The following is a 23,260-nucleotide window of genomic DNA, read 5'->3' as shown; positions in this document are numbered from 1 at the left end:
GTTAAGGCCTATGCACAATGAAGCTACAGGTAATAGATTTCTAACCTATCGGAAACCATATATCATATGCACAGCGTTGGTTGTGTTCAGAAAACACAAGCGATCAGTGAGCGGTCGGTGATCATTGGTCTTTAATGTTAGATCTCTAAATTTAGACCAATTATGTTGACGAATTATCAACCGTTGTGCAGCCGTTGTGTCTTCCGAATGCACCTATTGACTTTTGCATCTGATTGGTATATCCTTTCAGACTTAAAAATGTACTCCAATTAAATGCAAGATTTCACTAACCACTAGGTAGTTACTAGATTTGATTAACTTTGCCGTGTAAACAGTCATAGGATCTTTAACAAAATACGAATCCATGTTCGCAATGCGTGTTGTGACACTGGCTTAAGACGTATTATTTCTATTAGTTCCAAAGTCTCCGCTAAACATTGCCAGTATGCCATACCGAAAAATCGAGGGCGTAGTATGACTCAACGACAAGTGTAACGTCTCTTTAATTTCAAATTTTACGATCCAACAATAAATTAGAAAACTCTTTTCTTCTCAAGCAGCACAACTGATCTGCAAATTTTTATTGGTGCTACCAACAAGTTAGCAGATCCTTTTATTTCCAGATGGTACAATTCAACAACTGACCAGAGGAAATTTCTTATTCTCCAGCAATACGAGTGACATATCCGCCGTTTTTTTTTAAATCATGCCAACTAAGTACAAAACAAGACGGATGATTCAATTAACTGTTATTATTGCACGACCCGAGTGCTGGTAAAATCGCTCCCTAGATATGCAGGAATATTGCGTATCGACCGAAAACGCCAGCGTGACACATTCGTTCCTCCCTGCATCTTCGCTCGGAAGGTTTGACAACTCCGAGTCAGCGAGGTTGGCATGTCAACAGATTTCTGAGCATTTCGACGCTCGCGTTGCCCTTCATGTGACAGCGGGAGCACCTTCGTTGTCTCTCAAGGTATGCGGTAGTGTCCACGAGTAACTTGACAGCGAAATATTACCGGTGGTCGTTCCACCACCGTCGTGAACCCGTGAAATTGAAATCGCCCTAAAGTGAGGTTAGGTCTGTAACTAGGTCTGACCATGGTGAATCTACGGGATCTCCAGATAAACGCGCTCAAGCAGATGTTGAATCTGAATCAGCCCGAGTCGCGGCACGAGGAGGCGGTGCCGACGTGGAAGATCCTCATTTACGATCGCCTCGGCCAGGACATCATATCGCCGCTCGTCTCCGTCAAGGAGCTGCGCGAGCTCGGTATCACGCTGCACATGCAGCTACATTCCGACCGGGACTCCATTCCCGAGGTGCCGGCGATCTACTTTTGCGCGCCTACGGACGAGAATCTGGGCAGGATCAGTCAGGACTTGCAGAACGGCCTCTACGACATCTACCACTTGAACTTCATCTCGCCGATCTCGCGGCAGAAGATGGAGGACCTGGCGGCTGCAGCGCTGCTCGGTGGCGTCGTCTCCAGTATCCACAAGGTGTTTGATCAGTATCTCAACTTCATCACCCTGGAGGACGACCTGTTCGTTCTGCGCCATCAGAACAGCGACGTGATATCCTACCACGCGATCAACCGCGGCGACGTCAAGGACAGCGAGATGGAGTCTGTGATGGATATCATCGTGGACTGCCTGTTCTCGGTGTTCGTCACCCTGGGCACCGTGCCCATCATCCGTTGTCCGCGCGGCAATGCCGCCGAGATGGTTGCTAAAATGATCGACAAGAAGCTCCGGGAGAACGTGTGGGACGCCCGGAACAACCTGTTCGAGGGCGAGGTAAGCGCGACCGGGCACTACAGCTTTCAACGGCCCCTGCTCATCGTGCTGGATCGCAACGTCGACATGGCCACGCCGCTGCATCACACATGGACGTACCAGGCGTTGGCGCACGATGTCCTGGAGATGGCGCTTAACCGGCTGGTCGTGGAGGAGAACGTGGGACGGTCTCCGGCCGGTGGGACGCGTTCCAAGACGCGCGCCTACGAGCTGGACAGCAGGGACCGCTTCTGGTGCGAACACAAGGGCAGCCCGTTCCCCAGAGTGGCCGAGGCGATACAGGAGGAGCTGGAGCAGTATCGCACCTTCGAGGAGGACGTGAAGAAACTCAAGTCCTCCATGGGCATCGACAACGAGAGCGAGGCGGCGTTGTCGATGGTGTCGAACAATACAGCGCGGCTGACCAGCGCGGTGAACTCGTTACCGCAGCTGCTCGAGATGAAGCGCCTGATAGACATGCACACGTCGGTGGCCACCGGCATCCTGAACGCGATCAAGTCGAGGCGGCTGGACACCTTCTTCGAGTTGGAGGAGAAGATCATGAGCAAGCAGACGCTCGACAGGAGCGTACTCGAGACGATCGGCGATCCGGACTGCGGCACGCCCGAGGACAAGCTCCGTCTCGCTATTATTTATTATATCTGCACGAACATGTCCGACGCGGACTACGGTAAGCTGGAGGCCGCCCTGACCGCGGCCGGCTGCGACCTGAATCCCTTGATCTACGTCAAGAGGCTGCGTAGCTACACCAGGATAGCCGAAATTCAGAGCAGCTACGAGGGCGGCGGCACCAAGACGGTCAGCATGTTCTCGAAGCTGATGAATCAAGGTTCGTCCTTCGTCATGGAGGGCGTGAAGAATCTGGTGGTGAAGAGGCACAATCTACCCGTCACCAAGATAGTGGACGAACTGATGGAGTCGAAGCAGTCCTCCCGCACCGAGGACTACTGCTACCTGGACCCGAAGCAGCTCAAGCACACCGAGCAGATGCCGAAGAACCGGCCGACCTTCCAGGAGGTCATCGTATTCGTCGTGGGCGGCGGCAACTATATTGAGTACCAGAATCTGGTGGATTACGTGAAGCAACGCAGCGGCGCCGGTGTGAACAAACGAGTGATCTACGGCTCCACGTCCTTTATCAACGGCAAACAATTGCTGAAGCAACTTTCTCTCCTCGGCCAGGAAGTCCACTCGTGAACGTTCCGCACGCATTTGTCGTNCGTCTCAATCTGTTCTACGTGCGTTATCTCGTAGTCGCGCTTTCCTTTGATAAAGTTGTTGACCTCTTGTAAAAAGTGTACGATATTAATAAAGTCTGGTTTGTTATTTTCAACAAGTACGCTCACCAGCTTTTCTCCTGCGAAACGTCGCACCTGCTAAGCCGCTCTGAAACGCTGCGCGCGTTTTCCGGTTGATGGTACATCCGAGAGACACGACACGGTAAGCCGAAACCATGGACAGAATCGATGCACGGTTTTCTCGACGGTACATTTTTCACGATTGTTCTGCTCGATGCCGCCGGCTTGAGAGGATTCGAGCGGGTATCAAAGTTGAGGCTTTCATCACGTTTGATTGTATGTGCTGAAAATTTCTAGGATCTTTAATAAGGCCCTGAACATCATTTATGTAGCTAAATTTTTTACGATGAATTATAGTGGAAATTATATGAGCGAAATTGTAATAATAATCATAATTATATAACGATTCCTTTCGAAGTAAATTTATAGAAATTATAATCGCGTTTCTCTGAAATATTTCTCTCTTAAATATTACAGATTTATATCCTTTCTTATTTTTTTATTTTTTATTGTTTGTAAAAATTATAAAATTATTTTTGTATTATTTATATTTTAATTTCTATGTGTGACGAATATATTATTCATATTTTTCTTTTCGTTATCAGAAATGGTTTCTTGTCCGACGTGATATGTTACGTATTGCGTAATGAAAAATCTTTTTCTCACGAATGTGTGCGCAACTGTATTCAATTTGTTTGATCGATCAATCGTGTACGGCAGGTGCGCTTCCTCGACGAGACCTTTTAAAGCGTATAGACGTTGATTGACACGTTTGTCGAAAATTGCAGTTAGTAAAAGATACTTGGATTAGAAAAGTATGGCCACTGATCAAAATGAATCGGAAAATTTGTTGCAAAGAGCTGTCATCACGACGAATCCGCAGGAAGCGGTTACGGAGTATTTCGTATCCAAGCAGGAGGAACGTAAAATCAAGTAATGCATTGTAATTAGAAATATCGTAGATAATTGATTAGATAATAAGGCGTATTATTTGTCATTTTTATGTATCGAAGGATAATGTTAGATTGTTATTTGAAAAATTGTAACATACGCGAGAGAGATATTAAAACAAAGACCTAACTCGACGATGTGCAACAATCGATAAGAATGTGAAGGGAACAATATTATTATAAAATACCGCTATAAATAATATTATAAAATATTATATTAAAATACCTTGGTCTTGAAGACATGATTATATAAGATTTGTTATTATAAAAATCACACCTGATGATACTTGCATGATAGAAGATACCCAGACTGGGATAAAGTGAGGATATGTCCGGCGACCGAGGTGATCAGGGCACGCCGAGAATTAGCTCAGGTCGACGAAATGTTAAAGGACAAGTGGGCGGAACAAGGGACGAAGCGTATGGATATGGACAAGCAATGGGAGGAGGCGAGAAATCAAGCTTTGATGTTACGGCAGTCTTTCGTGAAGTTTGACCAACTCGTGCGAGAGAATGTCGAGAAGCGCGAACGAGCGGAGCAAAAGATCAAGGAGGAACACGAGCGTCAGGAGAAATTCAAACGAGAAGTACGGACTCGTTGCTGAGGGAAATCATTTCTATCGATGCACTCGTGTGAAACTTTATGGCGGAACCTCCGAGCACAATATTACGTCGAATATCACGATGAAAGAAAGAAAGAATTTAAATAAAATCGTATATCGGTCAATAATCTTTCTTTCTTTTTTTTTATTAGGCCGATGAGCTCGAGCAGAAATTGCATGGCATGAGAGAGGTATTGGATAAGATGAAACGATACACAGACGTACACAAGAAGTATCAATATTACTTGGAGAATGTGGTAAACGATACAGGCGAGTTTCAGTCGATCAATGATATTTTTAATCGTTACGAAACTCTGGTCGAAGCCAGACAAACGTTGCGTGATCGTCAGGACACGAATCTTCAGATACTGGAGGACAAAGGCGCAGAGATAGTACGTGCTAAATAGTAAATTTAAGACTTATTATCCGGATTCACTATGAAATATCACCATCCTATCTTGTCGCACTATATTTAATTTCAAGTCGTTAATTTAATTGCTTTATTAATTTTTACTGTGCAAGTGATTCAAGGCATTTAAATTTTGACACCTTTATTTTATATTCTCACCTTAAGTAGCAGAGTGACATCAATATTGATGGCAATATGACTTCTCTAACGTCAATATGACGTCTCCTGTCAGTTTGCTATTTGGGACCTGTGCTCGTTCCTTTTCTTTTCATTTTCTTATTATTCTTTCCTTTTTTTATTATTTATTATTATTTTCTCTAGTTTTAAATCGGTTATTTTTCTTTAATTTTAAATCAGCGGATTTATTAGATTACGCGAGGATCGCTTAATATTTCTTCGTTTCTCCTTGCTTTATATATATTCGTTTGTAAGTTTTAACTCGAATAAGAAAATCTTCCTGCCGGGAAGCCGAGTCGGATGTGGATAATTCTTCTTTCCGTGCAGTATCATTTGACGGACGTCAAGTCGCAGATGTTGATGGAACTCGATAACAAATTGGCGCAATTGCAAACGCGGCACAATCGTGCGAAAGCGCAAGCGCTCAGGTGGGAGGCGATCGTCTCGAAAATCAAGGAAATCGCCGCCGCTAAGAACTTGGAGCTCACGCAAGTGAAGGCGTGCTGCTGGAACATCTATCAGCAGATTTGCAAGAGAAAAGAGATACCCGTCAAGGTGAGCAGCGAGGACGTGGAGCAGCAGCTGATTCTAATTAAGCGAACTATCCTCGAATTGAGACGGATCATCAAGGTTGCCAAGAGGAAAGCGCGCGAAGAGGGAGATTCGACGTATTAGCGAGTAAAACCGTTCGCTAATTGCTATTCTCTGCGATATCGTGGCCGGAAAATGATGACGAGGTGACCGCGAGAGTGCGATGAAAAGATTATTTTATAATAAGAAGGAAAAATTATCCAGCAAAACATCAACTAACATTATAATAATGTTATAATTTCCCACTTAACAATGCAACTGTTATATACAATGTATGTTATATTAAACTTATATTATTGAACGGGAAATTATAACTGATTGATATAATTTTACTGTTAATTGGAGCTTACTAGATACGCATACTTTCTTGAAGAAAAGAAGAGGAAAAAATATGCAGTCTCTTTTAAAATCTCTTGATTGGATTTAAATAGAAGTAAACAAAAATAAATGAACAAAATTTTGTCTAAAAATATTAAATTGACATGCATGATTTCATTGTACTTTTTTATTGTACATCTTCATTGTAAATTACTCCGTTTACCGATCAATGTTCTTTAGTTTTCACACGCACCGGCTGCTTCGCTCATATTTTATATTCCGACTTTGTAATTCGCTGAAGATGGTCCGAAGAAAGTACCAAGACGTGCAATTTATATAACATAATTAATGACGATTAAATTTAGTCTATGTTTATAATATTCGCCTGAAGTTTGACTCTAAATTGCCCGTTTGTTTACTTTATTTCTTCTATTTAATGACGAATTATTTCGATGTAAATTATACTTCGCAAGAATTTCACACATGAACGAACACGAACGTGACATTAAGCGAAGGTCAGGTTGCGAATCCACATGTGAAAAACGGGGCGCTGAGTTAATTCTCTTTATTGGTAGCGTCTTTGCATAATCTTCCTAGCCGCCGGTAAGTGACAGCCGGATACGTTATGAAGCAGCTCCGCGTAATCGTCCTCGAGTCTTTGTCGCAGTTTCTGCATGGCTTCGGCACGTGTCAGCGGCGCCTCCAGGCCCTCCGATACGAACTGCATCTGCTCCTCTTCCACGCAGCTGCATCGTACAACGACGATGGAGACGTTAAATCAATCAACCGGGATTTGGTTCGGTCCGTTTTTTGTTTTAGATTACAGTTTCAGAGCGGAAGAGAAATCGGGACACGTGAAATATAAAAGGAAAAGTCGAGTGGTCGCGGCCTTCGGGCTAAACGCGCGTTTCCCGAAAATGCCCGTCGACCGCCCGGAAGGGCTCGGGTGAAAGTTCGGACGGAGGATCGCGGGAGGGAAGGGAGGGACTCACAGGGCGCAGGGTTGCGTCGGTACGATTCGAGTAAGAGCCGGCACTTTCAGTCTGGGCTTCCTGCTCTCGTCCAACCGCAATTGCGGTGGCTTGGTGGCCTTGTCCACCCAGTAGATCTTGTGAAACATCTCGGTGATCTGTTTCTCGATAATGCCCAAGTAGAGCATGACGTTGCTCATGGTTACGTGGGTGTTGTCGCCCAGCAGCTCCAAAATCGGCGAGTTGTCGCATCCTATCGACTTGAAGAGGGCGTCGATCCCCTGCAGCAGCTTTTCCATCACGTCGTTGCACTGGAACAAGGTGCTCGAGTAATCGCCTCGTTCCATTTGGCTCCTGAGTCTCTCGCTGAGTCATATCGTGGATGTGTCGAAACGGTTTAACTGTACATTTTTTTTTACCAGGTTCACAAAGCTGACCTGTTTGTAATAACGAGGCGACCTCTGAAGTAAACGGTATCAATTTCCTAATGAGAATTCAAGGTCTATAAAATGTACGGGAAAAAGTCTCAGTTCGTGTAACAGAATGAGGACGACAACTCGGTTAGAGACAGGCGGTAATTTTGTTTTATCGTGCCCGTAAAACATTCGTCTGAAAACTTCGGCTGCGTTAAAACCAGGTTCAGATAACTGCACGGGGAGAATTTCAGTTCCTGAGATTGAATAAGGATGAGAACTCGGTGGTAAGAAATGATATATCCGTTACTGAGAACGTTCGTGTGAACATACAGCTGTATTGAAACTCGGTCGGGACAACCGAGAATAATTGACCGAGTAGAAATCGAGTAGAAAATGTATTATATTTACTGAGAATTACTGAAAAACAAATTCTCCTTACTAGACACGGGATGCATTCGTAGTTTATCAAAAGAACTTTTATGATTGGCCATGCAACGACGCTTTGTTCTACTGTTCATTTGATTTCTGTTCGAGAGAACAGACATTGATAGAATAATAATTAGATGCCTTTAGAGCGAACCTTCGTGAGATCCTCTTCGGCAGTGTCCGCCAACGCGGTCTGTTCCTCCAACTGTTTGGTGATCTTCTCCAAGGTTTCGGCCTGCTCCTGGTCGTGATGCACGTTCTGGACACGCGCCTCGTCGATCGCTGCCGTCAGCTGCTCCATCCTTAACTGAAGGCTCTCGAGTTCGTCGTTCAGCTCGTTCACGTAGCTGAAGAGCGCGAAATTCTCCTCCTCTTGCTTGACGAAGTGCGCGGTGAGCTTGTCGATTTCTTGCTCGCCTGCTCAATACCATTGACTTACGGTTGTGTTAATTACGGCTCAATCTTGTTTGCTCGGCGAAGAAGATCGAGAGCAAAGTCGAAATATCGAATGGAACAGGAAAGATTTAGATAATGAGACGCAAACTGATAAGATAAAGAAAAAAATCGTTGCGAAATTTTCCGATCTAAATTTTTCGCATGTTGGAAGTCAAGACAAGCTTTGGAAACCCATCGATCTAAGATCGCTCGTCCGCGCTTCAACAAAAAACGGAAGTCCTCGAAAGCCGGATTATTCGGTTATCCTAAGCGAGAGTCCATTTTACGCTACCGGTGAATTGCTTGATCGTCTGCAGGATATGCGTAAAGGCCTCTATTTTGTTCTGCTTCTCCTCTCTCTTAGCCTGTCGGTCGGCTTCCTTCTTCGCGTTCAGATCGGCCATCTCGCGATACTGTCCCTTCACGCCGAGGAACTCCTGCAGCTTCATCTCGTTGTCCAAGGTCCTCTTCAGCTCGCACATCTCCGACGTGTGGCTGTTCAGGTCTCGTATTCCCCTGAAGAACGGAAATGTCCTCAGACACACACATATACTCTCTCTCTCTCTCTCACTTTCTTTCTTTCTCTTTCTCTCGCTGTCAGGAAATGATTATATGCGGCCGCATGACGGCCGAATAAATCAAGGTAGAGCCGTCACGATCAGACGGAAATCGCGACCGGCGGAAATTCTATGCGCCATTGGTTTCGCCGACCGTTGCTCTCGCAGCGCCGAGTTTCTAATTCAACGACGACGACGATGACGACGACGATGACGTTTCGGACGTTCGTTACAGGCCGAATACCAATGGGTCTCGCGTCGTTGGCGGAGAACAGCGATCTGAATTATAGCAACAACGATCCGGCGAATGTTTTCATTTTCGCGACTCCTCATCGTCGTCGCAAACCGTAAATATCATTTCGCGTATAAATCGCGATGCCGGAATCAGCCCGATCGATCGTATAAATTGACCGGTGGTTTTACGATCGACGCTCGCCGACGCGGAAAATCCAATGAACGGAGGGGCTCTATATTGACAAAAAAAGGTGATAGAATAAACGAAATTTCACTTAAACGGATAAGATTTTTCTAAGCACAACGTTTAGTCTGTCTAGTTTTGATTTAGTCGTATTTGTACTGATAGAAGTACTCAATTCAGGACCGAAAATCTTCTAAGAATATTATAATATTCTTGCGTATACATGAGAATACCTATCATTGATCCAAGATTATTATTTTTCTGTGTATACTGAGGAAAAACACTTAAAAGTTGATTTCCGGGATATAAGTAATAAAAGGGATACAAGGATCTCAGTGAAAAAGAAATCTTATATCCCGCGTAAAATAAATTTTTATATATTTTTTTCTCAGTGTACACAGCTTGAATTATAGATTTTCAACACCGCCAGTTATTATCGGAACGCAGTCTACGTTAACGCAATATACCCAGCAAACGCAAAGTAACGGTTGTATAAATGTTATTTCCTCCTCAATAAAATAACTGTTACTTAATGCCTGTGTTACATAACAGTTATATTATTGAGCAGGAAATTACAATTAATTTATGTAACCGTTACTTTGTGTTCGCTGGGATATTGCGTCAACGCGTGATTCGTGTTCAGCGGACGCAATATTCCTTTGAGTGAAGGTGACCTCTACAGCTTCGTCGATCCAACTGCTTTTTTAATATCTCTCACCTCTCACGAAGTGCCTGGATCTTATTGAGCTCCTCGTCGCGCTGATTGAACGTGATCGTCGCCTGCTCGATCAGGTCGTTGATGATCTGCTTGCCCGTGTTCAATTGGCCGATCAGCTTGTTCCACATGATTGTGAACTGCGCCCGCTCCTTCAACAGGGTCTCGATCTCGGCGCGCAGCTTCGCGTTCTCCGCTACCACGAGGTTGAACCGTTTCGTGGCCACCTCCACCCGGTTCTCCAGCATGAACACCATCTTACTGTGCCGCACCGCCAGATCCCGCAGCTGCGTGTCACTGCGCACTTTCGATTTCAGGCTGCCGACTTCCTTCGAAAGCTACAACAGAATTCCGGCATGTTGTACAATGTAGCGCTAAGTTGCGGAAGATGAGAGCGTCGTGTTTCCTCGTTCAACGGGGGGAGGGACGATATCTCTGTTCGGCGACGCGCGAACGTGGTCTCCTCTCGTCTATTACCGACAGTCACGATTATTTATGCAATAATCGAGGTCGTGCAATTTTGTTAGATTTGAAATTCAGCGGTAAACATCAGTTATTACTTATGTACGTAGGCTCAACATTGGCAATACCAGCAACCTTGCCGATCTGCTCGTCGAGTTCGGCTATCTGCCGCTTCTCGTTCTCTATCATGTCGATATACTTGGCGCGCTTCTCTAGGAGACACCTCAGTTTCTCGTCCATTTCCGTGTCCTTGCGCGCGAACGACTTCGATTTCGCGGTCTTGATCGCCAGCACGAGCTCGGCCTTCTCGTACTCCAGACGGTCGATCCTGTTCTGCTGATTGCGGAGCTGCAACCTCGCATCCTCCACACAGGTCGCCCGATCGTTCTCCATTATTCTATACTGCCTCTTCAGCCTCGAGAGCTCGGTCTCCGCCATTGTCTCCAGCTCGTCCTGCACCGGTTGCTGCCTGTACGCCATTTTGGAGCCTGAAGGAGACAAACACAGAAGGAAGAGATTCCTTAAAATAATTTCTAACAAAAGAAAATAATAAGATCTATAAGAATAATCTTCACCGTGAATTGTCATCATGACTCGTATATGTGTTAAAAGTAATTTTTCAATTATTCGATACATTAAATATATGGATATATTTAGTATTTATGATTATATATGATTATATACGTATGCTTATGGTTATATATTGATAGTAACGTTTTAGTTACCTCATATAGGTCGTAATATTCAGCGAAAATGATTAAAAATATTGTTTTACGGTATATTTTCTCTATGTTAAAATAAAATTCTTTTCATAGGCACGTATATATAATATTTAGACGAATTCTCTCGCGTGCCACCGTCAAGATCCAGAAATCATCCTATGTACGTACTTTTCACGATAGACTCATAGGAGATGACTTAAAGGAGGAGAATTGTCAGTCTTCCGGAAGACGTGGGCGTCTTCGCGATCGGCGCCGTCGATCATGAAGATTCACGTGAAGGCGGGAAACACTCCAGTCGCGAACTTTGATGACATTCAGCACTGACATTTGAGAAAGACATCTGCCACCCCGTACAGCCGAAGCAGCTGTATGGCGTGGCGTGACTGCTTCTGTTGGTATTTCCGGTTGCCAAGCAATGGCCCAGCGATGTAACATCCGCAGGCTTCCTCGGGTTCCTGCGAGAATCAATCGCAATATATATGCTACCTTTACTTTTCGAATTCACGCGAAGTTTCGAATTGTGTTACATCGCTCGATACAACATATCCATCGTGTAATACCTCTTGGACTTTAACGCGAATGACAGTTCTTCCGGCAAATTTGGAGCCGGAATCGAGAAGCTGCAAAGCGGTGAGATTTTATGTGGATAAAATCGCAAATTGATATTACACGCTGTTAATTAAATTAAATCAATGCCCTAACATTGTTGAGTCGTGTAAAAAAAATTTTGACAGCTCGTCGTTTCCTTCTCAGTAAACATCGACTAACAGTGACATCACATCAATATTATAATTTCTCATTCCACAATGCAAGTTCAATGTAACACGCGTTGTATGTAACAATTACATCGTTGAGTGGGAAATTATAATATCGTTGTAATATTATTGTTCGTCAGTGTTTACTGGATTGTAGTTTATTGCGCGAAGTTAACTTCATATTACAAATATCGAAAGTTCCAGTAGTCGATCTTGATGTTATTTTTTAATGTGACATTCCAATAGCAACTTTGTCGCGATACAATACGAGACGTGCTCGCAAATTGTACGGGGCATCGATCATTCGGGTAAACAACGCGCGATGCGTCACATTCCACTTGTAAATAAGATCAGAGCGCGATTAATGCAGTTGAATTAAACATTCCTGTGGGACCTAAAGTGTCAAACTCGACTTACTTTCTTTATTTGCACATGCTAATTATTTTCCGGCTATCGCGAACAAGTTAAACCTCAGTGACCATCAGGTCGTCGGATTGTTAGCGCTATCACAATTGACAAACGATACAGCGAAAGAGAGCGTAAATCAGCGGCAGAAATAAATCTTAGCGCATTAGATTTATTCGCAATCACCATTAAGCGGGTTAATTTATTTTCACATCGTTCAACTGTACCTTCAGTCATTCGTTGATGTTTGAATTTGAATTGAATTTTCTCTTCTTGCAAAATTGCGCTTTAATCTTCTGACATCTTATTCTCATGAATCAAGATAAGTGACATCATAATCTTGCATTAATGTTTCCTGGTTACATTCTCATATCTCTTTACGGATTTTCTCTAGAAATATGAACGTACGTCTTTGAGACGTAGATCATTTTTACGATCTCTTCTTTTTTCTCTTTTATTTCTCATCCTATCAAAAGAGGACTTATTTATAAAGAAATATATAATTATATAGTAATTATATAATTAATAAATTATAGTAAATATTTTAACTTTCTTTATAAAAATACTATATAGTGTATTTAAAAATGCATATAATAACGAGATATTATTTTTCATTTCTCATATTAAAATATTTTTCGTATGCATAAAAAAATTTATTTCGAACTTTCTTTCATCTTACCAACATTCGGGAGAGAAATGACGAAATTGACACATTCTCAAAATTTTGTATTGTAAACAATTAAACAAAATTCTAATTTATTTATAAAATTTTCAGTTTATATGAATGATAGGCAAGGCTTTAGTTACTCAGAAAAAAAATTGATCATTATTTTTACGTCATCACAAAAATGAGGAAAAATGGACAAACTTTAAGATCGTCATTTACTCCCACCCTCCCCAACCCTTCCTCTGTACATTCTTTTCGCCATTCGGACTATTAGCGCCCTCTGGATATTTTTGAACGATCGATCAGTAATCGATAATAGCGGATAGATCGATCATCGTTTGGCGGAATACGCGCGTCTCCCGTTGTTCGTATTGAATCTCACGGGCGAGGAACGGGTACAGGCTCGATATGTTTGTGTGTGATTCGTAGATTCGGTGAAGTCAGGTGGTTCGACCAGGTGGGTCAAGTGGTGGGGGCACACGCTTGAGGATGCAGACGGGGGAGAGACGTTAGTACACCTCCGGAGGGGAAGGTCGCCAGGTCGATCGGTTCTGCCCGCGCGGGTAACGAACGCGCGCGGCACCTCTCCGAGCATCCGTGATCGCGTCGGTGTCTCTCGTACGTGACTTGTTCGTCGTCGTTTCGACGATAACGCGAGATTCGCCGATAAGATCGACCGTTGGCTTCGGCTCTCACGTTTGCGGGGCTCAACGACGACGATTTCGGCGGACACTCCAGGTACGCTTGGATCGATACACGGTTATTATGGAGCGTGTACGGTAGCGGAAGCGGATATAATTGCTAAGGGGATTATTAGGTGACGCGATGCCGTACGATATCGCGCGAATATCGCTGTTATCGTCAGCCGAAAATCGCACGCGAGGACTCGACTCGTGACTAATTTGCTTTTCTTCTTCTTTCCTTTTCTGTAATTATAAGGCTTCTCTTAATCCCGCTGTACCCACGTTCGTCGAAGAAGACAAACAAAACTCGTAACGTTATTATCGCAAAATTTCCGTGCTCGTGTTTACACGGGCCGACACAAAGAGAGGCGGCCGAGCGAGCGGGCGGTAAGTACGTCGAGCCGAACGAATTACTTTCAACCGTACGGCAATATGGTGGGAGAAGAAGGCGCGCTGGCCGTTCTCGTGGAGCCGCGCGCGCGATTCCGTAATATTTATTTTCCACTCACGGCTAGTGAGTCACTACCTGGCCGACCGTGGCACGGTGAACAGGTAGACTCCGGCGCGAGTCCGTGTGTGCGCGCGCGAGACTGAATTCGCGACCTCTCGTCGCATCCCCGCGCGTGTGCCTTTCAGTGAATTCTTCGAGAGCGGAGGAGGAGGTGCGTCCGCAGGTGTGTGTATGACACAGTGCTTGATTTTTTCATTCTCGAGGAATAAGAAACGCGATCGCGTCGCTGACGTACGCAAGTTTTTTTTACGGCTCGAGCCGGATTCGACTTGTGTAAAAATCTTTGTCAAGAGTGAAAGGGAGAGAGGGATATCGCCGTGCGTGTGTGCCCGCGGTTTCTCGCTCATTGCATTTGATGGAAATTCTCCTCTATTTGAGAGAAATTCCGCGCTTGACGGGCGAAGCCCCGTGAAGACAAAGAGAAACGCGGACCGCCACTTGGTATCGATGGAAAGCCGCCGGGAAAGAGCGGAGGTGCTCACCGAGGGTTCGCCAAGCTCGGGAAATGTGCTCGCGACTTTGTCGTCCCGCGGTCGCCGCGATCGAATTAACGATCAACGTGGACGAGCATGGTCTAGATTCATCCCCTTTATTGGATTTATCCGTTGAGCAGGGTTGAGGGAACATAGGGACATGTAGACATAATGTGAGACGGATAAAAAGAGAGAGAGAGGAAAAGAATAAGCCGCGCCGCTAAGTCGACATTCGAATCGATAAGTGCGAGTTATCGCACGTGCCGTCCATGACCATCGGCTCGAGCATTTATTATTGCCGTTCGAGGATAATACGGCGCAATTGCATCGCACTGCATGCTATTCGTGCAAGCCCGCTTTCGTACATCTTTATATCCGTCGGTCGCAGAAACGCTCTCTCTCTCTCTCTCAGGAACGTCGGAGCTCGCGCGCGCACCACCCACGCTGTGCGCGCCCGGAATCGATTTTCGAGCGGCTCGGGCGCGCTATCGAAATCGACGAGCGCGTGATTAAATCCACCCACGCGGGCCTCGTTCGAGTTCCGGCATTTTCCTCTCGCGCGAACGAAACTCTCTCGACGCGCGAATAGTTGCCGCGTAACTTGTGACGGTGCAGCCCCGAAACGGAAAGAGAAGAGGTGGCGCGTATACTTATCTGGTGTGTCGGAATCGACGTGCTGCAAGTTTTCAGCGATTATAATCGATTTTTTACGCGCGACGACGTTTCGCAAGAAAGGACATACGTCATGCTACGATCGTTCGCGGACTAAACGCGACTGTTTCGCCCGCTGAATAATTAATTGCGCGCACAGGCGATACGAAAATAACGCGTGCGTCATACACAGGCATATTCGAGTGGCGTTCTTGAAAACCGGATATTCCCGAATTCGAATGTTTCATTTAGTAATTTGACGCTCTTGAGGACCGTTTGCATCTAATTTCGATAGTTTGCAGACCAATGAAAGCCTATTCAGACGATACTTATTAACTTTTTTATTGAATCTTTAATTCTACAGATTTAATTTTACTGCTACCTCGAACAACCTATTTTGACAATAAAACAGCGTAAATGGGAAAATTAAGATATCAGGGTCAAAGTGGGGATACAAATTAAATTGTAAGAATTTAAATTGAATATTATTTCGCTATCTTATCTAGGGAAAATATTGTACTAGTAGTTACCACAAAATTTTGTAATACTGGATCATACCGTACTAAAATTACGATGTGGCTTGTAATCTTTAATGACGTATTTCATTGTACACATAACGATTACAACACATATAATAACTTCAATCATAATTCAGGTATGGTCCAGCGTTACAAAATTCTGTGCTAATTTTTACTACGATATTTTCTTCATGCACTGTGTTGTAAAATCACCGGTTTAACCTAAGGCCAAAGTGTCACCTCGGGATGGCATCAAAGTGTCGGGAATCGACATACCGAGACGCGCGTGGCGACGAGCACGACGCTTTGGACGGCGATTAAAAACAAGTCTCTTAATTCTTCTTGCAGAGGCGGTCGGGCGGAGGTTCGTTGGGTGCAGGAATGAGGTATTCGCCGAGAGGATCTGTAATCTGTGCGGCGCCGACATCATAAAGGATACCCGCCTCGTTATATTCGAAGTGAACAGTGCAGTGTCAGAAAGAGAGAGAGAGAGCGCCATATCGATTCTCCTCGCAATCGTCGAAGTGAACGCGCTCATTATTTACGCGAGCAAACGACTACCGCAAACTATCGTTACGTCGTAATTCACGTGATTCCATTCTCGGCTCGACAGCGTGGCGGTACTTGAGAATCATCGATCTTCATGAGCGCCGTGATCTTCTTCCTGCGCGCGGAGAGCTGAGCACTCTCGCTTCGCTCGCGTCCTCGCAGCGTCCAGGGACGTTCGTGGCGAATTATCGAACGTTGTGTCGCAACCGAACGGACTTTCCATCCCGGCCAGACGATTCCGCAAATCGCAGAGTTCGCTGCGACCCGCTTCTTTGTTCGAAACCGCTAGACCGATGTTAGCACACGCGACCGTAAGGCAGCAGTGCGCGGCCTTAGATTCGCGTTGGAGTCGCGAGGTGTAAGAGGAACGGTGTAAGAGGACATTGAGCAGCCGATAGCTCGGCAAACTTCCGCGATCGATATCCTCCGGGGTGCTGCCGGCAAGCGAGGAGAGGTGCATCGGTGCGTTGCACTCGGGCGAGCGCGCCATGAGAGCGTCGTTGTGGCCGGCGTTGCGCTCGTCATCGTCAGACGTGGTGATGGTATCGTCGAGACCGTTGGCACAGCCGGTGTGTCACCTGTGCGATTACGAATGCAATGTCAAGGCTCGCGCGACAGATCGCCTCCGGTAGCGGGCGAGCGCGCTGATCAGGTACGTCGCGCGCGCGCGCTACCGACGAGGAGAACCCGCAGGATCTACCCCGGTGTCCCACGAAGCTGTCGTGTTTCACGCGATCCTGCTCCGTTTTTCAGGCCAACCGAATGAGCGAGGTGAGTCCGTTATGCGTTGTTTATGCCGCCTCTTCCTCGATCGCGTGCTCGTATTCGCGAGGCTTCAAGGCCCCGAAGGCTTTTGGGTCGTGCGCGCACGAGGTCCTCGAGCGAAGTGGGCTGTTAAGTCTCGCCGGACCGGGGCTCCTCGAGGTTTCCGCCGCGACGGAATGGAAGGAAAGTAAGATAATATGGCAAAATTGCATCCACAACGCTCTAAAGAATCACGCGTAATATACGATCGATTAATTATTGAATATACGCGGAAAAAACAATTCCGTCGATGTGACGGAATTTTCCATTGCCTGGAAAAATTCGGCTGTAAGGACCGGAAGATTCTTGTAAGAGGTTTTTACTCAGTCAGTTGTTTCAACCGAGTTTTAATTCAGCTGATTGTTCAAACGAATGTTGTCAGTTACCGTAACAGAGATTTCTCCTTTGTCAGGTTTTTGTTTCTGGTCTCCAAGTTTTCATCTGGTTCCTATTCTGTTGGAACTGAGTTCTTTTTTTTTTCACGTATAGATTCTGGGCTCGTAAAGCTAATTGAGAGCGATGAATGAAATTTAATTTCTTTCCCTTTCTCTTTTATTTTTTTAATGGGGATTTCGCACGTAAAAGATAATATTCGGATGTTTCCAATAGATTACTCTGTTGCGAGAGAAGACATATAGTGAAAATTTATTTAAGATCGGACCAACGGTGTTTCAAAGCGATTTACGCGAGCACCCGATCGAGGCGTGAGGATATTATATTATTTTCCGCATATAGCAAGTATGATGGATACATACACTTTATCTCTGTTTTCTTATCATTAGCATGATAACTCATTTGCGCACGAGTAGGTGTTCGACGAATAATTATTTCTTCATTGCGCGGAATTGCGTGCAATTAAAATCTATATTTAACAGACAAGGAAAAAAGAGAAAAAGTTTACATACGCCGTACTTTCTGGAAGCAGAAAATGATCTAATCAAGAAGTTATTTAATCAAGAAATTATACTCGGTGTATAGGCTCGTCATTAAGTTATTTTACATTTCTATCTCATCCTTACAACACATAATAAATATAATAAAATGTGTAATTAAGAGTGTATTGCCTATTAGTGTCGTATTTTTAACGGCGCATCAAGGGGGCCACTTATAAATTTAGTATTTATCAAGTAAAATTATACTTTTATATATTTATTTCACTATCTAAATATATAAATAATAAATGTTATTTTGAAACGAAGTTGAGATAAACACATATATACATAATATTGTGAATACGAGTATTATTTTTTATTTTTCTTATTAGTGCTATATTTATGTATTAGTTGATTTAATATAGATGATAAAAAAAAGTATATATATATATATATATATGTTTAAATATATGCATATGTATATATATTTGAAATATAAGTTATACATTTTACACCGCTATATTTTGAAAACAAAATGATCAATAATTCTGAAATTTGTGTATAATTTCTGCATATTAATCTTTAATGCCACAGTAGTTTTTCATTAAAATCTTATTTTTATCATTTGGAAAATATTAAAAATAGAAATTAAAAATAGCACGCTAATATCAAGAAATACAGAAAAAATGTCAACTTTAGTTACAAGTATCTCAGCTTGCGAATTATCAATTTTTTCTAATTGCACGAGCAATGAGTTAGATAATATTTCAATGTACAGTGCAAGTTTCATCGAGTTCTTATCAAACTCATTTCACCTTACTACCTACTTCCTGAGCCAGGCTCTGAATTACCGACCAACTTTTGACGTCATTTTTCAAACACATATCAATTTGTAATTTTTTCATAATTTCTTCATTTTTTTGACTCATGGGCAATATATTCTCAAGCATTACCTGATTAGTTCATTTCGTTATATTTAGGTACTTCAGCCCGCGCTTTTTTTGTACATTTCACATCCGTCTCCCAGTTGCTTTCTCCCGTGTGTTTCTCACATCAAGTGCAACGAGAGTGAAAATCCGGAATTAATTGATTTCAGCTAATCAATGGGGCCCGATAGCCAAGCGCTGCCCACCCATTGCGGTTTTACGACGGAGGAGAGTTGAGAGTGACGACGTTACTCACCTTATCATACCGTTGTCCGTGTCGAATGCGTCTGACGTGTGCCGAGTTGTGTTAACCGAGACCGCGTGCACTTTTCCTCCGTTATACTGATCGCAATTCGCGAGTTCGACGCAGAAGTGAAGTGAATCCCGTGCTGGGACCGCGGTGACGATTCGCGATGTTGCCGAAAAAACCGGACAGCCAAACGGAGCCTTACGCTCTGGAAGACATGATATCAGATCTGCAAGCGAGGAGACACTCGATGGACCACGAGGACACCGTGCAGGATCCCGCCGAGTTATTGAAGCAACGCGAGAGGGACCTCGTGTTGGCTGCTGAACTCGGCAAAGCTCTGCTCGAGAGGAATCAGGAACTGACGAAGCAGTCCGAGACCTTAGCCGAGGAGTACTCCGCGAAATTGGAGGTGAGTGTCGTTGACGGTCAGCGTGGGTACGCTCGGCTCATAATAATAATAAGGAAACAATGAAATCAATTATTTTCTGTCGCGTGCGCGCGCGCATGTGCAAGTACAGAGCTTGATAAGCGCAGATAAAAGGGAAACCGATGAGAAAAGATAGCTTATCGTTTTCACGCTCGGCTGGTGAAATATATATATATATATATATATATATAAGCGATTCTTCAACCGCGCGCATTATTAATATGAGTCGACGCTTACGTAATTCTCTGCTCAACGTTTACATAATTAGATGTGAAAAAATAATGGGAAGCACAGGTCGAGTTAGGAGAGCGCGAGATCTAACGAGGCACTTTCATCGGTTGCGATACAGACGCTGAGAGATCGTTTTTGCGAAGAGAAAAATGCATTAGAAAAACGTCTGTAATCGAGAAACTACCTTCTCCCCTCTTTCAGCCTGTGTGCATTTCGTGTTATGTGAGCATTATATATAATTTGCGCTACGCTCGTTCTTACGCACAATCATTGCGGCTACGCAGTTGCAACGAGCGCTCCACTTTCTCGAACGCGTTAATCCTCTTTCCTTCGATTTTATATCTTATTACATTGCTCCATGCTTTGTTATTACGAAACGGACAGAGGTGGGAATGACTCACATGTCTATATAAACATCAGCCGGTCTTTCCGAACCCTATCGCGATCTTTGATTAAGGATATCGTCCCGCCTCGATAACCGCACTTATCACTGCAAACGCTTCTCTCATATGATCGATAAGCCGACACACAATACTTTTAAACGAGATATTGTGCTCGTTAAGTATATTTCTCTATATCACGCTATGTATTTGAACGGAAAATAACTCTTATCATATATATGGAGAGAATTCACAGAGTCTGTTTATTAATGTAACATGCGTGTCGTTCTGAGGAATTAAGTTCATCGTTAGTCCGTAAATGAACGCAAGTAGCATAAGTCAATTAAATTGACCCATAGACGCGTGAACAAACGAATGTTAAGTTTTTGTCTGCGGCACTGACGGTTTCAGAAACTTATCTTCACCACTTACTCTTGGATTTAGCGAAGTAGCGTCAATAACACTGGAGAATCTCAGCTACATAGCGAAAAAACATTTTGTACTTGCGTTAAAATCGATTCTTGTTCAAATTTTTATGTTAAATTTTTAACATATCCGTGTGTTAATTTAACATATTGTGTTTATATTATCTCAATATTTTGTGTTGGGTCGGTATTCAACATGTGTAAGTGTTAATAACACACAAAATAATACATTTTATACTTCATGTTGATTAATATATTAACATATTATGGATGTTAATTTTACGTTAATTTTTGACATGATATTTGTATTATTTTTTAACATAATTACTTTGTATTAAATTAACATAAAACTTTGTATGGACCGTTTGGAATATGTGAAATGTGTTAAATTAATGTAAAATTTTTTGCTGTGTATAAACGGCAGTTGTTTTATTCCTCAAAAGTTACGTGCTCTTTTACAAGTTAATTAGTCGATTGTGACGAAAGAATCGATGATGAAATTTATTGAGTTTACGCGTTGCTGATCGTTGAACGAAAAGTCAACTGTGCCGCCGCGAATGCGTTACCAGACATAGCGAACAGCTTCGAAGACAGCTTCGAAATGTCAAACGACGACTGTGTTGACGTCTGGCTGAAAGTACTTGACGTTTCTCGTTTTCGTAACATCTGTCGAAAGCTGAAGAGTACGGCTCCGATATAAGTGCGAAAAAGACACTCTGACGCGGCTGACCGGAATCTCCCGGAAATTTTCACCTTCGTGTCTAACCGACGCGGTCGCTTTCCAACATTATGCCGGCCGGCTGCGGAAAATTTGCTACCGCGATGTATTCGAGCACGCAGAACTCGCCGATTACATAAGTCGATAACGCGGAACTCAATGCGGGAAAGGTCGGAAACGCATGTCTGCACTTCCACTTGTTCCGTTTGAAGGAGATAAGCGAAGAACACGATACGATCCGGATCTAAGTTGTAGATTTTGGAGGACTAATGATATCAGCAGAATCACGTGTCGTTGGATTGAGCGTCCCTCCAAGATGAAGCTTCCGCACGAAACCTTTACAGAAAAATATTACTGGCTGTGATAAATCGACTTGTGATAAATTACTGAGCGATAATAATCACCGGCCAATTTATCACAGCCAGTGATACTTTTATGCAAGAGAATTGATTCTCTAACTTTCTTGTTAAGTTTTAAAATTGGTTTTTTACATCAAGCATTTCTCTTTGCAAATGTCTCTCATTAATAACAAGTTACCTTCCGCTAACATGTTTTACCATTTTCGCGAGTTATTAAAAATTTCTACAACAGACGTTTCCCACAATTTTCTTTTTCTCTTCAGTGTATTAGCCTGCACAAAAATAAAGTACGGTCCCCTCATCTTACAACTGATTTTATGTTCGGAGTCCTCCATACGCTTTAGTCGTTTCCTCCTTCATTTGTGTCTTTTCGAGAGACGCGAGCCGTCGGGACGCGGCCAAGTGGAACGGTTAGGGTTACCCGCGTTCGCCTCAAATACCAGGTTGTTTATTACCGCCAGGTGTATTGGGATTGTATTGCGCGTGTGTTTCCCGCTGCCGGCAATTCTCTTTTTCGCGAAGAGCGAAACGAGAAGGGAGAAGGAGTGAGAGAGAAAGAGAAAGAGAGAGAGAGAAGAAGAAGGCAACGACGAAAGTCACCGGTGGAAATACGCGTGCGATACCGGGATTTCTCCGCGGATTTCGCCGTAATCGGGCCGCGGGTCTGAATTTCAAATGCATTTTTTTCTCTACTCTTCACGACCGGCGTGGTGCGTTGAAATCGCGATTCGCCAGCACCGTTGAACTTGCCCCTCGGATAATCAACTATTTCTCGACAGTTCTCGCAACGGGCGAGAATACGCGCGTTGTGCTCCGTTGAATTTCAACCCTGGAACAAGAAAAATTCCGAATTTACGCGCCGTTATTCTCTCATCGCTCTGACACACTTACAGACACTTCGATTACAATTCATGTCGCTTATAGCTCCGCTATCTAGTCGCTTCAATTAAATTTCTTTTCTATCGTAGGTAAAACCTGCAATCTCTCTCTCTCCCCCTTTCAAGAGACAACGACTTGCATTCGCCGGCGCGGTTGATTAATAATATTTTTTCTTTTATTAGTGTCGCGGTCCCGGGATCGCGCTCTCTCGAAAGCGCCGGCGAATCGTTAGCGAGCTTACGTTATTTAACCCAGCAGTCTTGATGCAATCGAGCCTCAAGTAATAGCGATAGCGCGGCTGGTTGTTGCGGCTGTGAAGGTTGGCGGTGCACATGAAGGTGGATTTCGTACACGGACGGCGCGAGCGCGCGATTCTAGCGGCGCGACGACGCGGAGAGCCACGAAAGCGTGGAAACAAGCCACTTAGGCAACAACGGCCTCAGAGACAATGCCCGGCACTACGCTCTGCCTGCGTCTGCCTACTCACGTTACCCTATCTTTCCGCGTTTC

General features: G+C 44.0%; 4 protein-coding genes across 6 annotated transcripts in view; 3 read left to right on the top strand and 1 right to left on the bottom strand.

Annotated features, from left to right (window-relative positions):
• Positions 1-407: 407 nt before the first annotated feature.
• On the top strand, positions 408-3,019 carry LOC106745628 (protein sly1 homolog). 2 transcript variants are annotated; one of them, XM_014621411.1, is made up of 3 exons: positions 408-491; positions 624-976; positions 1,082-3,019. In XM_014621411.1, exon 3 carries the CDS (start codon positions 1,102-1,104, stop codon positions 2,995-2,997), a length of 1,896 nt encoding a protein of 631 aa, XP_014476897.1. In that variant the 5' UTR covers positions 408-491; positions 624-976; positions 1,082-1,101; the 3' UTR covers positions 2,998-3,019. The 2 variants fall into 2 exon arrangements, with proteins under 2 accessions (XP_014476897.1, XP_014476898.1); XM_014621412.1 differs by having other exon boundaries at positions 458-976; positions 1,094-3,019.
• A 610-nt stretch (positions 3,020-3,629) lies between these two features.
• Positions 3,630-5,911, top strand: LOC106745595 (coiled-coil domain-containing protein 42 homolog). The gene is made up of 4 exons (XM_014621321.1): positions 3,630-4,031; positions 4,347-4,635; positions 4,803-5,042; positions 5,564-5,911. The coding sequence occupies exons 1-4, from the start codon at positions 3,916-3,918 to the stop codon at positions 5,909-5,911; spliced, it is 993 nt and encodes a 330-aa protein (XP_014476807.1). The 5' UTR covers positions 3,630-3,915.
• Positions 5,912-6,695: 784 nt separating this feature from the next.
• On the bottom strand, positions 6,696-12,868 carry LOC106745590 (coiled-coil domain-containing protein 63-like). Its single transcript, XM_014621315.1, has 8 exons — positions 12,655-12,868; positions 11,436-11,722; positions 10,681-11,033; positions 10,087-10,421; positions 8,686-8,909; positions 8,113-8,375; positions 7,138-7,427; positions 6,696-6,891 (listed from the first exon to the last, which is right to left on the bottom strand). Exons 3-8 carry the CDS (start codon positions 11,023-11,025, stop codon positions 6,711-6,713), a joined length of 1,638 nt encoding a protein of 545 aa, XP_014476801.1. The 5' UTR covers positions 11,026-11,033; positions 11,436-11,722; positions 12,655-12,868; the 3' UTR covers positions 6,696-6,710.
• Positions 12,869-13,339: 471 nt separating this feature from the next.
• LOC106745615 (bicaudal D-related protein homolog) overlaps positions 13,340-23,260 on the top strand; it is a 31,655-nt gene continuing 21,734 nt past the window's right edge. The window contains exons 1-3 of one of the 2 annotated variants that reach the window (XM_014621383.1): positions 13,340-13,832; positions 16,279-17,250; positions 19,252-19,740. In XM_014621383.1, the coding sequence (XP_014476869.1) occupies positions 19,495-19,740 (246 nt within the window). In that variant the 5' untranslated portion in view covers positions 13,340-13,832; positions 16,279-17,250; positions 19,252-19,494. Of the gene's footprint in view, positions 14,452-16,278; positions 17,251-19,251; positions 19,741-23,260 lie in introns of both variants that reach the window. The other variant, XM_014621382.1, reaches the window with a different exon arrangement.

Source organism: Dinoponera quadriceps, unplaced genomic scaffold (assembly GCF_001313825.1).
Source record: "Dinoponera quadriceps isolate SergipeBrazil2010 unplaced genomic scaffold, ASM131382v1 scaffold1476, whole genome shotgun sequence".
Lineage (NCBI taxonomy): Eukaryota > Metazoa > Arthropoda > Insecta > Hymenoptera > Formicidae > Dinoponera > Dinoponera quadriceps.
Note: the sequence above shows the minus strand (reverse complement) of the source record. Positions and strands in the feature narration are given on the sequence as shown.